Source organism: Passer domesticus, chromosome 7 (genome assembly GCF_036417665.1).
Source record: "Passer domesticus isolate bPasDom1 chromosome 7, bPasDom1.hap1, whole genome shotgun sequence".
Classification (NCBI taxonomy): domain Eukaryota; kingdom Metazoa; phylum Chordata; class Aves; order Passeriformes; family Passeridae; genus Passer; species Passer domesticus.
This window is the reverse complement of record NC_087480.1, coordinates 14768494-14784304: the sequence shown is the minus strand read 5'-3', so window position 1 is coordinate 14784304 and position 15811 is coordinate 14768494. Positions and strand designations below refer to the sequence as shown.

Genomic DNA, 15811 nt, shown 5'->3' with positions numbered 1-15811 from the left:
TTAATTAATGTATTAGCTCAGTCTGCCTGAAACTCATGTTGTTTTTTTGGGCTAAGCTGACAATCCTTGATTTTTTACCCAATTTCAGATGCACGGTGTTAACATCCAGAGGTTCCCTCAGTGATTCACGAGGGCTCAGGAGCTCTGCAGAGTCCAGGAGAGCAGGATCCTGCCTGGGGGCTGGGGAACATCTCCAGTCTCAGCAGGCAGCTGCCTCTCTCCAGGAAAAAGTGCTCTGAGCTTTGAAGGGTAAAATGACTAAAGATAAATGAATTTAATTCAAAGGGGAAAAAAATGTGTTTATTCCAAGAAAGGTTTGGGTTTTTTCCTTTTAGTGAGTGTAATGGTGGTAAGTACTCCCAAAGGCATGTAGGTCCTCCCTCAGTGCCTCACCAGTACCAGCTATTAACTATTGTAGCTTCTGTTTCACTCCAACTTAACCTTCTGGAATATCCAAAAACTCCAGCACACCAACCTCTGCTTTAAATAATTCATGTGTTTCTTGATAGACAAAAATCCTTTTCTACCTTCAGTTTATTTTAGACTGGACTAAACGAGTGAAAGGAAAGAATGTGCCAAAAGAAATCATTATTTTACTTCATCAAAAAGCAAGAGTGGCATAGAAGAGAATTTGGCTTTGCTGAATGTTTAAATTATAATTTTAAGGACTGTCAGTAGTAGATTGAACTGGAATTGATGATTGACCACAAAATTCAGTATGTGTACTTTGATGTTAGCTGTTGGGAAAAAAAATCTGTGATGGGCCCATGTTTCAATTTAAAATTATGGAGATGGTTCTTAAATAAATGCAGAATCCATGAATAAATTGTGAATTATTTTTCTGGTACAGTGGTGTGCTTAGAAGACTGAAGCTGAAGGAATTAGTCACAAAGTTTTACCTTGAGGAGACTGAGGGATGCAGTGAAAAGGAAAACTGATGACTTCAAGCCAGGATTTGTGTAAAATAATAACAAGAATATTAGCAAAGCAGTAGAACAGTTAATTCTGAAGGTGGAGCCCAGGCTTGAGTATTCCTGTAATCAAATTCCCACATGATTTTTCAAACTGAATATGTGAAATGCAAGAGAGAATGACTCTACTCACCATTTCCGTATACAGACCTGAGCAGTGATAAAAATAGACACTTTTAATTCAGAAGCCTTATCTTGGAGTTGTTTTTTGTGGTGTGGTTTTGTCTGGGGGTTGTTGGTTTGATTTCAGGATCTAGAGTTAAATCATGTCCTGTCTATGATCCTTTGGCTGCCCAGTGTCTCCTTCAATGTGGAAAGATGATTTGGAAAAATTGTCATCACAGCTTTGAATTAAAAGCTGTGCTTTGAAAAAAATATTCTGAAGTTATTTAGAAACTTTCTAGAGACCTTTCTTTTTGTTTTTGAGACCAGCTAAGTTGGAAAAAATAAACGGTCCAGTGACCACTTGTTCATTCATCTGCATGTGCAGCTGCAAAATTATTTTCTGTGCTGTGCAAAACTTCTTCCTAAATATGAGGTTTAGAGACCCTCTGGGAGTAATTAACTACAATGCAGAAGCAAATCTGGGTTCATTGTATAAACTGCTCATTTAAGAAATATTTTTGTGCACAAAGCCCATTAACAAGGTTCCAAAACCTTCATGAATGTTAAACACTTTATTATAGGATTCTGAGCACTTCCTATTTGAATGAAATCTAGTGTAATCTCATGAATTACGTCTAGCTTTTGATACCTGGGTTGCTGTGTCAGATGTGTACCGCAGTGCATTCAGCAGCTAAAATCTGGCTTTGATTTTGTTATTTGCTTAACAGTGATAGAACAGCTCTTTTCCTGTGGGCTGCACAGAAAGTTGAGGATGTGCTCATCCTTGAATGAAGCTGCCTGCTGTTGATTTTATTCTGCTTCCTGGTCCACTCCCATACCCCTGCTTGACTAAGTGCTTTCCTCCTGTGCTCCCAGCCCTGTGCCGCACGTGGCTGTCAGGAGCTTCACCCCAGTGCAGTGGAAGTGCAAAGCAGAGCTGCTGCTTCTCATCAGTTGTACAGGACTGGCAGGCAGAATTACTGAGTTGATTTAACCAGGACTGGGAGTACATGCCCTTAGCTTCAGTTGGCTGCAGCCTGAAGTCAGGAGAACATTTAATTTACCAAATTAGCCCAATGCATGAGGCTGAAGGAGCTCAGAAGCAGCAGCATGATGCTCTCTGGCTGGTGTTACATGGGCAGTCAGGGGTGGTAATCAGCCTTGCCCTCACTGTCAGCTCCTTTTTGAAGTAGCACAAATCATGTGAGGTGCTGTGAGGAAATCTGACCCCACTGTGTGTGGGGTGAGGCTGTTGGGACAGTAGTCCTGAGCAGCAGGATTAGGCTTGCTGGCCTGGCTGTGTGCTTATGATCAGTAGGAAACAGTGGCACAAAAATAGATGAAAAGCAGAAATAGGTGCTCAGCTTTTATGAAAGTTTGTCCTTTCTTTTCTCTTAGCTCTTTGTTTTTTCCAGAAGGATCATACAATGTTGCCTCATAATATTGCATCTTATCCACCATTCATTTCCCAACAGAAACTGAATGACAGCATTTGTTATTGTAGAAGAGTTAATCATTAAGATCTGAGGGTTTTTACAACACCTTCATTTTACCTCAGAATATGTAAAATATATCCAAACCCTTCCATTTAAGGTGATGGATTACCCTGTGCTTGGCTGTGCTATCTGGATTGGTTGGAATTTTGTGCAATTACTATTTTACACAGCAGCAGAGTATCTGTGAAGTGGATATCAATTGAAACATATTTTGCTCTTCAGACTTGCTTTTTCAGGTTTCACAAAACATTTAATTAGTGATAATCAGCTTTTAACCAGCCAGAGCACACTGATGTGATTCCCTGCCTCTCTCCCCCATGATTGTAGGCATAGTCTGTACCCTTCAGATAAATTGCTTGCAGTCTGGAGAATGTCCTAGACAGCAGGAAGGGGAAGAATAAGGATGTCAGTTGCATGGGGAATAAAGAAGGTGTTGTGTTTACTGTGGTTTCAGTGAAGAATATCCTTTTCCTTTACTTTTCAGAATGGTGAACTTGGAAACCAGCTGGAGATTGCAAAGTCTCCTTTGCCTTGAGGTTGGTGGTCAATGGTCATCCTCTACCACACCCAAGGGAAGCAGAAGAGCTCCACTCTAACTTCTGTAAGGTCTCCTTCACTATGGAAGATCAAATGATTTTCTGGCTCAGGTTTTGTGATGTTCGGCATCTGCCTTGGACCTGGAGTTTGGAAAAGGGATCGTCCCTGAGGCACGGCTGAGAGACAGAGCAACCAGCCCCAGACAATGAGCACTTTAAGTAGCACTGGAATATTGCTCAGCTTAACAACAGTGTCTGTTACACTGGATTTTAGTTTGCATGGTGGTCTGATGGCTTGGTCCTTAAGCAGCAATTTGACTCTGAACCAGAGTTTGCCTACATCTGATCCTCTCAACACCTCTGAGAAGGGCGAAGTCTCTCGGATGTCCGTGAGGGAGAAGAATTGGCCAGCTCTCCTGATCCTGGTTGTCATCCTGCTGACCATTGGGGGGAACATATTGGTAATTATGGCTGTGTCCTTGGAGAAGAAGTTGCAGAATGCCACAAACTTCTTCCTGATGTCGCTGGCAGTAGCAGACATGCTGGTGGGTATCCTGGTCATGCCCGTGTCGCTCATTGCAGTCCTGTACGGTAAGTGCCTTCCCTCCTAGTTTGAATATTTCCTTTTGCAGGGGGTCCCTGAGGCTGCAGCAGCTGCTGTGCCTGATATTCCCTGTGCTGGTGGCTTGGGGAGTGTCAGTGTGTCCTTGGTCGTGGCTCTGTGCTGAGGTTCATGCTCTGCAGGGAGCAGAGCTGGTGTTCACAGTGCCAGGAGTGACCTGTGGATAATGTCACACTGGGGGGTTCTTACTGCTGGGCCACCATGAGAGTCTGAGACAGCGAGCCAGCTTTTTACCTTGGGTTGGATTGCCCCAAAACTGAGCTAGGACACAGAAGTTCACAGAAAAGCTGAGGAGAATGCTCATTGTTCATGAGCTGCCCGGCTCTAAGCCGGGTCAGGATTTGTCCTTGAGCTCCCACTGCCAGGATCAGCGGGATTTGAGCAAAAGCGTGGATCAGAAAGGAGGTTTGCACAAGTAGATTTGGCATTCAGATAAAAGCCTTCACTCCTGGCATTTGTACCTCAGCTTGCCTTGTGTCTTTCAGGGGGTCATTGTGCCTCTCTGTGCCTCAGTTTCCCTGTCTCTAACCTGAGAGTATGCTCTGGTTTAAAGCGCCCAGAGGCCTGCCTGTACAGGTGTGAGCATTTATTTCTCCCCATGCCAGGGTCAGTGTGTTTGCAATGCAGTGGGGCCTCGCTCCTGCACTCAGGTGTGGAGCCACTGTTAGCACTTCAAAGAAGTAAAATATCAAACACATCTAACTTTCATCTGGCTCAGACTCCAGATCCTTTGTTCAGTGTGGTGCTAGGAGTCTCCATCCCTGGTGTTTCAAAGGAGTATTTTGTTCTCCTCTGTATCTCTGATCATCATGTTTGTATACTCTTGTGTCAATTTTATAATCTGTGTATTTCGTAGATAAAACTTTAAGTTTTTGAAGTCTGTTTTCAGATTTTCTTAGAAAGGTATTTTAATATTGATATTTCTTGAAAACAAATAATGCTGTTTACTTACAAATTTGATTAGAAATTGGTTTACTGTCCTATAAAGTAAAATGTAGGGATATTTATCTGACTTCTTCACTTGCCTAAATGAGTAAGTCTGGCAGAGATTAATTTCTAAAACACATTGATCAAGCATACATCATTCCAAAGCTTATATAACTTGTCTACAGTGAGTTAAATCAATATGTGATTTAGGTACAGGCCTAGCTATGGAGATCTTATGCACAAAGATCTTTTATTTTGAACTGTCAGAATAGTTCTATCTCTAAATCTTGTGTGTATTACAACATGTGTATTTTATTTTTAGCATTTTACTCCAGCTCCCTGGAGCTTGAAAGGGAGCATATAAATACTGAATTATGTGACAGACCTGCACTTGCATAAATTCTCTGTTAGCCAGTGACTCTAAAAAGGTGAATTTATGGAAGTGGTCTTCCTACATCCATACTTTCAAGGTCTTTGGAAACTAATAGAAATGGATTTTCTGTTCTGACTAGAAAATGATTACTTAAGGTAGTTTAAAGGTGTAAAGCATGCCACCCTTTTAGCAGCAAGGAAATATCACTGATTTCAAGAGGCATTGTAATTATCCTCTTTTTTTGCCAGAGAACCAGCACTGGCTGTTGATAGCCCAAACACTTCTCCACAGACAAACAGTACAATGCAGATTTTTTTGGCAAAAATCATAATTTAATGGAAGATTTGTGGAAATACTTTGAGAAATGAGGAGGCTGCTGGGGCAGTACTGGGTGCTGGACTGAAGTGTGTTGCCTCCAGGCTTTGTGAGGGGAGGAGGAGGAAAAGTTCCACGGGGGGGGGAAATGAGCCTCAAAGGAATTTGTGGATTGATCTCAGTAGGACCCCAGTGAAATAATTTTTTAATAGTATTTAAGCTACAAATTGTGGAAGGAGGGGGAAAATGTTCTTGTGAGAATAACGTGGGTGCATGGCCATGGACTGAGCAGGGAGAGGGTTACTGCTTGGAAACATCACTGTGAATGTTCAGTCACTTTTACTCTGTTTATTTGACCTTTTTAATTCCATGCAGTCTACATAATTGTACACTGGGCTGTTTCAAAGGCTGCCGTGTGCTGTACTGAGAAGTGTATGCAGCACATCTCTTCCAGATTTGTAGAAGTCACTTTTAATTTATGTAATCAGAAAGGAACCTTAAAAAATACATATAACAAATATAGGAGTGAAGAAATTACTTTCAAGTTTTCACATCAGCTCTCTCAGCCCCAAAGATAAATTCTAGTTGACAGAGTAACTAATTTCAGAGTAGGTTCATTTCCTTACTTTTGGCTAATAAGGTAAATTAAGTAGATTTCACTTCAAGCATAACCAGAAAATTAAATAGACACCCTCCACAAATACTTCTGGTTTTTGGTGGTTTTCTTAATTAAAAGAAGGGAAAATCAAGTTTCAAATTAATTCAAGAATCTTATTATAAAGGAAAGGACAGCAGGATGCAGTATGATGGATTTTTCACCAATTAATCAGGGCTTGGATATATTTATCAATTAGTCTTAAGTGTCTTACAGTAATCGATGAGTTGCATTTGACAACTGAGAACATTTTCCCTGGCATGCAGTTCCTAAAGAAGTAAGCAAATTAGTCTGCTAATTAATAAGCATGTATTGGGGAGGGTAAATGAGAAATGTACACAGCGTTTCATCTCAATGAAGAAATGCCTGATTAATTAAAAATACTGGTATTTTATAAGAATATTGATAGGGCATCAGGTATCTCACACATGATGGAGCTTCAGAGGGCAGGTGGAGGTTGTCTCCTCACCTCTGAGCACTCAGGGACAAGCGGCAGTGGGTTTACATCGTGTCATGTGTTTATGAGAAGGCAAGATGGGGCTGGTGCAGGAACACAAGAGAATCCCCTCAGCTGATCTGAGCTGCAGAGGATATTCAGCTTTCTGGGTTCTTGCAGAAGGTTCACAGCTGCCAATACAAGTTGCCAGAGCGTGGCCAAGGAGTGGCCAGCAGACCCCTGTGTACCCCCAGTGCAGGCTCTCCCTTCCCCTCGCGGAGCCAGGGGCTGAGGCAGCTCCCAGGGGGCTGGTGTTGGATGCAGCATTCATCAGCCCCAGCTGCCAGAGCAGATTTACACCCACAGCATTGTTATTATTGATAATTACCATCATTATGGTGTGGTGACAGAGATGTGCTGAGCACTTGGGCACACTTTGATGCTGGTTTCCCTGCAGAGGGGGAGCAGTGCAGCTCAGCTCTTTGATGTGACATTCAGGTATCTGGAAATGATCAGGCATTTAAAACACCATATCAAGCCATGGGCTTAAATGCATCTTGACTACACTGAGTTCCAGCTGACAGTTGAATTGCTTTCAAAAATTATTATTTATTCCTGTTAGCTTTAAATCTGTAATGTTTCTGTTTGTGCTGAGCAACCACTACATTTTATTCTTCTGCTAGGGTGTGAGTGAATGGAAACTCCTACACTGCTTGCACTATCTGTATCATAAATTCAGAGAGGGGATTATTTTTTTCTCTCCAATGACACCTTGTACCTGGGGTGTGTGCATTGAAATTTATATCCAACAGGAAGTGTGAGTTTATCTTTTGCTATCAGTAGGATCCATAGGCTGCTGCACTCTGCTCACCCAGCAGCATTTATTCTCTTTTCAAGTCCCTAAGCTTTCCTGTCCCTCAGCTAACCTAAATAATTCTGTGAAATCTGAAATCCTACTACATCATTATTTACCCTCTTTCCAGATTATTAGATTCATAGGAAACTTTAGCAGAGATATTGAGTGTCCTGCTACTGAATTTTCTCCACATGAACAACAGCCTGTTTACCTGATGTGACAAATGGGATTAAGTTCTGGTGTATCTCTGTTGCTGTTGGGGAAGAAAGCTCTGTATGATGTGCCCTGAATCCATGGAATAGCTTCTTTGCTGCTACCCAAGGTTTAAATTGTGCTTAGAGTGAGAGGAAGGGGGGAATACTAAATGATACTTTCTGTATCTCATTGAATATGGGTCTCTGGTTGTAAGGCAGCTAAATGTTAATTTGCAGGGTTTTTCAGAGCCTCCGAAAATGTGGCACCCTGTTGCAGTTAGTTTGGGGCTCCCCGGGTCCCCCTAAGCTGAGTGTTAGCTGGCAGCAGCAGGCAGGCAAGGAGACTCCACACGGCTTCTGAGGGTGCTGATTGATGAGGGTTTATTGGGGTCCCACCCCCAGGAGCAGCATGGTGACTGAGGGGGAAGGGGAAAGGGGGAGAGCCTGGGGGAGAGAAGGGCAAAGAGAGAGCCTGGTCTCCCTCACACAGCTTAACAGGGAGATCAAGGTTGGTGCAGAGTAAGACTTGGGCCAATGGGATTACAGATCCTTCAGGGGAGGATCACAGCTTGGAATAAACTGTACATTTTGGAGGGGTGAGACAGAGCACAGCGTTTAACTGAAATGCAACACCACAGCACCCTATGATGATTCTCTGCTGGAAACAGCACTAGGAACCTGCACAGCTCTGGCTTGCAGTGGTGGCTTCTGGTCAAGGAGAGTCAAAGGCTGAAGGGCTGAAATCAGCACTGGAGAGGGTGATGATACCTGTCAAGAGGAGAGAGTGCTGCTCCACACCCTTTCTCAGCAGTGATTTAATCTATTAAACCTATATTTTCATCACCCTCTTCAAAAACATTTGACTCAGAGCTTTTAATTGTCATAGTGAAAGCTGGATTTGCTCCACACACATAAATTTCCTCTTAATTTCAGTTTTGATTTTGTCTGAGATTATCTACACTTTATATCTGGCTTTTTATCTAGTTTATTTAATTTTTTTGTTTTGTTATACTTTTAATGTTGGACAATAAAGACTGGAAAACAGATGAGTGAGGAAAGTGTCATTATCTGAGGAGTACAAAGCACTTTGAAGGAAAGACCTCAGTGCTTCACGGTACTTTAAAGTCATCTTCTCACTAGTCTTATTAAAGCAGAATTATTTTAAAAAATTGTCAGACCAATTTAACTTATTGTAACCTTTTGTTATTCTTTCTCATTATTTTGATGTGTGTGTTTTACTGATGTCTTGTCTGAAAATCTCAAGATTTTTATATGCTTTTGTTATGAAAGATGAGAAGCAAAATTTGATATTTGCAGAATGACACCAATATCAGATGGATGCAGTCATTTGGACTTGATATATAATTTTTTTTTTGTCCTAACTGATGAAATTTCATTTATTCCTCCGTGCAGCAGTCCCATCCACAGGACTTTTTTGACAGCCAGGCTGTGTATGGCTCGAGTGCAATATTCTCCTTTGAGATAAATACTTCATATGAAATTAGCAAATTAACTTGAATGTTTTCTACTCCTTTCCATTTCTTTCCTTTTGTCTCAATTAATTTCCTTGAAAAATCTCCTAGACATTCTTCTGTCAGCATGTTGCAGTTTTATAGTAGTTATGCTAAAAACCCCAAAACCAGCTTGTTAGCCCTGATGGTGTGTTGAGGGCTGACCAGGAGTGAAGAGGAGGCAGAAATGGTGTAAAACCATTATGCAGTTTATGTGGGCACAGGTACCCCATGATACAGACAGTGCTTAAAGCAGTTTTTATTTCAGTGAAGTAAAAGGTAACCAGTAACACTTGTACTGGTTGCTCCTCTTGTCTGGGAATATTGATTTAACTGAAGTGGCTTCCTCATACACACCTTTCTAATCCCTGTGGAAGTTTTGGTCCTCACCAGGTTGAGAAAGAGAAAAATGCAAAGGTGAGCAGCCCATAAAACTGGAGAGGGGTGATTTCCACCTCCCTCATGAGGAGCTGCAGCTGTGCTGAGTAAAACAAAACACAGCACTGATGGTGAGGTTCTGCTCTGGGGAGGGCACAGGGGAAATTTCCCTGGTCAGGCTTATGTCTTGGCTTGCTTTCTGCTGAATTCCTCCTTTTGGGAATGGATTTTGGTTACAAGACTTGCAAACAATGTAGCAGTCAATAAATAAATCATATAAATTCAGGAAAGCAAGTCAGGGAAGTCTCTGCTGTCTGCAAACAGACTGTTGTCAATTTGGAGGTTTATTTTACTTATGTTAAAGTATTAAATGGATTTGTACTTGTCTTTTGAACAGTGTCTCTACATTTGGGTAGAGCAAGAAGAGCTACAGAGTGTACTTGGATCTTCTGGAAAGCAGTTTTTCTTCATTTCTAACACCTGCAGGTGTTAGATCTGTCTGTCTTCTGGTAGATTAAATTATAGCACTGTTCAGCACTTGACCTGCCATCACTTCTTTGGGCAGATGGTCATGTACTTATTGGTAGCTGAGCTGTTTTTTCTCCTTATGCTGCACCTGTACAGACAGATTTAGAAAGATTGTCACTTTTAATGTAATAAGAATCAGCCCCATAAAAATTCAGATTTTAGTAAAACCTTGGCTTGAATTGCAAATTCCTCCTAAAAAGTTCCGTGGAGACCTGGCATAAGTCTTCTGTATAGATGGTATGGATGCTCTTTTCCTCCCTCAGGACAAGTCTGTCCTTCCCTTGGCAGGCTGGTAAATTTGCAGTAAGCAGGATGTGACCACCAGAATACACATCTGAGAGGAGCAGGCAGTGCCCCAGGTGTCACCTGAGCTGCATCCTCAGAGCCCTGTGCCCCAGCAGGAGGGACAGCAAGGCAGCCCCTGCTGCCAGCAATTCCCCAGGTTTGTCTGGCAGCATGGATTGAGGCTTTCCCCCACCCCATGTGAGAGTGCAGCCACCCCAAACCCTGGCCCAGGCTCTTTGCTGTGCAGGGTGTAGGGGCCAAAGTCAGAGCAAGTGTTTGGGGCTACAACTCCTGGGTGCAGCCAGCTGCAATTATTCCCTGGGCTCTGGGATGTTTTGGAATCTTGCCTGCACTGCTGTGTGTTAGCTGAGGCAGTGTGAGTAACCTGGGGTTAATAACTAATAATAATAATAATAAAATTAATAATAATAATAATAAGTGCACGTGTCCCTCCTGGCCTCTCAGCAAAGCTTTGTTGTGTCCTGTCCTGCCCTGCTCTGGGCAGGAAGGTCACGTTCCACAAGGCGTTCTGCTCTCCACCTTCCTTCTGGAAATGGATGCTGTTATTCTTCCCCAGATGCTCTGGAAGCCTCTGCTCTCCCCAGGGCAGCCCCTGCAGCTGCTCTGCTGCAGCTCCTGGGAGCCTGGGCTCTGTTTTCCCATGTGGTGCCTTGTGGGAAAGTGGGAAATTAGGGGCTCTCCCTGGCTACTGCTCTGGAGGCATCCCGAGGAGCATGTCATGGCAAATAAAGCTGTTGAGGGTGCTTTTGTCTAATTGCACTTTTGATTGAGGCTGTGGGAGTGTATCCCTGCCTGCAGCCCTTCTCCTGGGAAGCTGGTAGAAGGATGGGGTTACTCTTTTTGCTGGTGAAATACTTTGCAACATGTGGAGCCCAAGTCCCCATTCTGCCAGCTTTATGGTGATCTGTTGAAAAAATTAAAACTTTAGCCAGTAGCACCATAATCACTGGGGTGTTTCAGGCTATATTTTAAGCCATAAACTAGAATTTCTGCCTTGAAAATATATTTTTTTTAAATATAACCCCTTGTAAAAATCTGGTAACTTTCACATTTATTCTAATGCTGAATGAAAATTCATTTCCAACCCTGTAACATTTCTGGGAAGCTCAAATTCCATCCAGTATGTCCAAGCAGCAGGAGCCACTCCAGGGCCATGGAGCTGCAGTTTGCTGGTGTGAGCCATGAGCTGGGCAGCTGCCTGGAGCCTGTGGGGAGCAGGAGCTGCTTTCTGTGGTCAGCAAGCACCTTCCTCAAGGAAAGGGCTCAGTGTGTCCCCCTGCCAGTGGTGCCAGCAGCTCTGCCTGAGCTCCCAGGGTGCCCCATCTCACACAGGAGCTGCTCCCTACAACTTCTTGCCCGTTGCTCAGGGCCATTTGCATGTGGCAAGCCTTTTCTTGTTTCCAGGAGGAAAGCAGAAGACTCCTTGCCTTAGGTCTCTGATCTTGCTTCCTCTGCTGCTGAGCTCTGGATGATGCAGCAGAGGGTTTGTGGTGCAAAGATAATTTTTGGAATAAATCAATGCCAGCTTCAGAGAGAGTTTCAATGGCACCTTGCTTACTGCTGTGGGTAGGGCCTGGCAGTTTTGTGCCAGGTCCTTGTGACTCATTTGAGCTCAGCCATTATCCACATTTTGGAGCATTAGTTTATAGGACTCTGAAGACCAAATTCTGCTGTCAGATAAAAAGGAAGAGCAGTTGCTATTTAATTTTTTTACCACCTGCCTCTTTCTTGTTATTTCTTCACCCTGTGCCACCTGTATATCATCCAGCTCTGACTTTGGCTGGCTTCTTGGAACAGGCAGAGATATTCTTTACTGTCCCCTCTGTGTCTGTTCCTGTTGACAAGAGGATCTTGTCAATCCGCCAGCATTAGGAGAAAACATGAGAGAACAATAAACATTCCACATTTGTAAACATGCTTTTTTTGCTCTCCAAACCCCTTGCTGTTAAGCAAGCAGCTCCTTTGCCTGCTGTGGGTTAATGGGGCTTTTAGCCTGTGATCTGCTAGGGATGAGGCTGCTGCCCATGGAGCTCAGGCTGCTCAGCCCAGCACAGATGAGCAGAGCACAAGCACTTCCAGCAGCCTCTGTTTCTGGAAGCTTCCATCATGAGACACGCTTGGAGAAGATTGTCATGGAGAAGACTGTATGGCTGCTCTCTGTTGGCTGCAATAAAATGTACAGGTTTCACACCCTTTGAGTCACATTGTGTTAGATTTGGATAAATAACACCCCTCCAGGGAGGTGCAGAGATCCCAAAGGCTCCAGGTGTGCCCTCCATCACGTTCCACATCAGGGAATGAGGGGCTGTGCCAGCATCCCAGCCTGGCACTGGGCAGGTCAGGTGTGGGTGTGAGCCACAGCCTCGGCACATGGCAGCACTGCCAGACTGGGAGCTCATCCTGGCCTTTTCCAGGAAAATCTGTAGCTCAGATTTTCACAGCTTGCCAAAGGATACTGCAGACTCAATGTTTGTCCCAAGGGTCTGACAGGTTTTCTCACAGACAGAGGTTCTTGCAGAAAGGCCTGAACAAAAGCAGTTATTCTGACCTGCATGGGAGCATGAGACCTGATTTCTGAGATTTGAAAGGACATGTCCAGTGCTTTCTTTTTTTCCTCCCTAAATATGGAAAAATGAAAGCCAGAATGCTACAGAGCACCTTAGATTTTATTTTCTAGATGGATTGCTTCTCTGTTTTGCTCAGTGGCATCAGGCTACAGGTAAATAACAGTAAGCGTAAGGGACCTGGGGAATGGTTTCCTAAAAATGTCATGAGGAGAGATTCTGGCTATGCTAAAGCCAGAGGGAACATTGACAGGACATGCAGAGAGGCTAGGACTTCTGCCAGAGCAATTTTCTGTCTCCTCCAACCTCTTTACTCTTTTCCTGCCTGCTCATGACTGCAGGTCTTGGCATGACTGCAGCAGCATCCCTCAGCTAAAAGGGTCTGAGATATTTTGCTGCTGTGCTGTGAGTCTGAGGAAATCTCTTCTGCCACTGCAATGCAGCTCCTTTCATGCCATTGCTGTTCTTGGGTTTCAGCACCCTCACCCAGAGCACGAGGCACGCTCCTGTTGGAGCTTTATGGAACACACAGGTATGAGAAATGAGCTGGCATTTGTCCAGCTGAGGTGACCCAGAGTTGCACAGTGTGGAACATTCAGCTCAGTGCTGAAATGTCTCCTGGTCTGTGCAGGGCCTGATTCTAAAGTGTGTTTTTGTGGGCATCCAGTTGCTTAATGTGGTTTGGCATGAAACACTTCTTTATGTTGGTTTGGTGAGGCTGGCTCTCCCTAAGACACTTGTGTTTTGCTTTTCCTGCTGTGAAAGGAGTGAACTCCTCTCTTCTGGGTTGGCTGAGATTGTTGTGGGGGTTTTTGTTTTTTAATTAATTGGTTTTGATTAGAAGCCAAACATATTTAAAATATAAAGGAGGCAAACACACCTTAGAAAAATATGTACATAATTCATATAAGAAATAGCAATCACAAAGATCACAAAGGGAGTTTCCACAGGAATGCAGGATTGAAAAGAACTTTCTGACTTCTTGTGTCCTTGTTTGCTACCAAGCATCATTAAGACACTGAGCTGCTACAGTCTTATCTTCCATTTTCCAGAGCCTCTTTCCTTCCAGCTGCCTTCTTTTAGGAAGCTGATGACAAAAATATGTGTGTTGTAGTGTGTAGCAGCAGAAAGCCAGGACAAATCTCCGAGCAACTTATGAAATCAAAACCCTTAACTTTCTTGCAAGAAGCAGTTTTTAAATAGAAAATCCTAACACTGCAGTGTGAAAAAACAGAGCCTCCATTCACCTTGGTACTTCCTAAGAGGCAAATGAGCTTTGAAACTCTCCTTAAAAAGCTGATAAACTGGGCTGCTTTCCCTTTTCAGATTTATCCAGTGAAACCTGGATATCCAGAATCTCCTCTCTCACAGCTCTGGAAGGGTCTGAGATGTTCAGAGTTGACCTCAGGGTCAGCTGGGCCCATCATGTCTGCACAGTGTGAGGCTGGGTGTGGAGCGAAGCCAGGAGCTCCGTGGCAATGAGAGCAGCAGAGCAGGTTAGCTAAAGCCTCCACGGGCTCTTGCTAAGTGGGGGCAAGACTTTTTCAGCACTCCCAGCTCCACAGCTCACCTGGAGGTGTGGTGTCACCCCAAAACACACCATGGAAGCAGTTCTAGGTAAGCACTGACCACACAAATTATCACCCAGGCATCTCAAGGTGCTTCCTTGGATGGTGCCTCTACAAATGTGGAGAAGAAACTGGCAGAGTCCACTTTTGCCCTGCCTGAAGGGAAATGTTAAAATACTTCAGATTATTTCAGTGGAGTAAATCCTATTATACTTGTTGAACATATGGCCTTATATTTTTCTAGGTTACCCAGAGCTTGTGTGTTGCAGCCAATCAGGGAGCTATTTTTCATATGTTAGACATCAAATTGGATGGGTCTGCCTTGTTTGCTTGGTGAAATTGAGAATTGCCCAACCAAAATAAATCTTTTATGCGCAAGAATGACTCATTAGAATAATTTTGAATTGCACTCATTTAAATGTTTTTATTCAATGCAAATAAAGTTTTAGATCCAATTATAGTTTTTATTTCATCCTTTTGCTCAAAACTTTTGGAAGATACAACAGGTTTTAAAACTCACAGAAGTGTAAAGTCCCCAAAATCTGCAGTGTGTATAGTTACATTTCTGTTTTATATACCTCTGTTTTACTGATGTCAATTTAAATACAGCAGCAGTTTTTATGCTGTCAGTGCAATCTTCTCATGCCCAATTTGCTTCTAGATCAGTGAAGCTAAATGTGCTTTAAAATGCATGAATCTTTATTTACTTTTTATTACAATAGCCTGTTAGATCCAGTAGTAGTTTTGTAAGTGCATTGCCTCATTGTAATTAACTTTTATGAGTTTAGTTGAAAAGAAATATAAACTCCCATGCTTTGTAGCAAACCAGAAATTGATACAAGATAATGAGAAAACCTGAATTGTTATGTATAAAAAGAACGACTCTATGATGATAAATGGTTCAAGCAGTAAATTTGGTGCTTTATAAAGGCACCAGGCAGATCATGGAGATACCAAATAAAATGAAGACAGGTTATGTGTTTCCCACAGACAGATTTAGCCTCATCTGAGAGGAAGAACAGCTCCAGGCACAGGAGCCATGTGAGACACACACAGAATTCTCCTTAGGTGTGTTTCATCCCCATTCTTAAAATTTTAAAACCAAGAGAAAGGATTTAACTAGAACTGCAAACATTTTACCAAGATTGAGTTAATTTTAGTCATACACAGAGATTGACCTGTCTGTTCCTCAGAGAAAGACCCAGTTAAATGTTCACTGACTCCCAGCCCCAAGAGCCTGGGGTCCCAGCAGTGCCAGCAGCCCATGGGGCAAGGGAGCTGCCCGCACCTGACTCCTCTTAATCCTTACTCTAGCATTAGTTAAGTGAGAAATAAAATATTCCCCATGTAGAAGCATCATATTTGTGACCCAGATTTTAACACACAGCAGTGATCACGGGTGAGCTGTGACAGAGCAGTGCACCTCAATGGCTTCAGCCACTCTGTCCATCCTGAACACCCCACACCAAA

At 43.1% G+C, this 15811-nt stretch overlaps 1 protein-coding gene across 4 annotated transcripts in view; it reads left to right on the top strand.

Annotated features, from left to right (window-relative positions):
* Nucleotides 1-15811, top strand: part of HTR2C (5-hydroxytryptamine receptor 2C) — a 215878-nt gene that overhangs the window by 170506 nt on the left and 29561 nt on the right. For all 4 annotated transcript variants that reach the window (XM_064426978.1, XM_064426977.1, XM_064426975.1 and 1 more), the window contains one exon: nt 3057-3699. In XM_064426978.1, the coding sequence (XP_064283048.1) occupies nt 3315-3699 (385 nt within the window). In that variant the 5' untranslated portion in view covers nt 3057-3314. The remainder of the gene's footprint in view (nt 1-3056; nt 3700-15811) is intronic.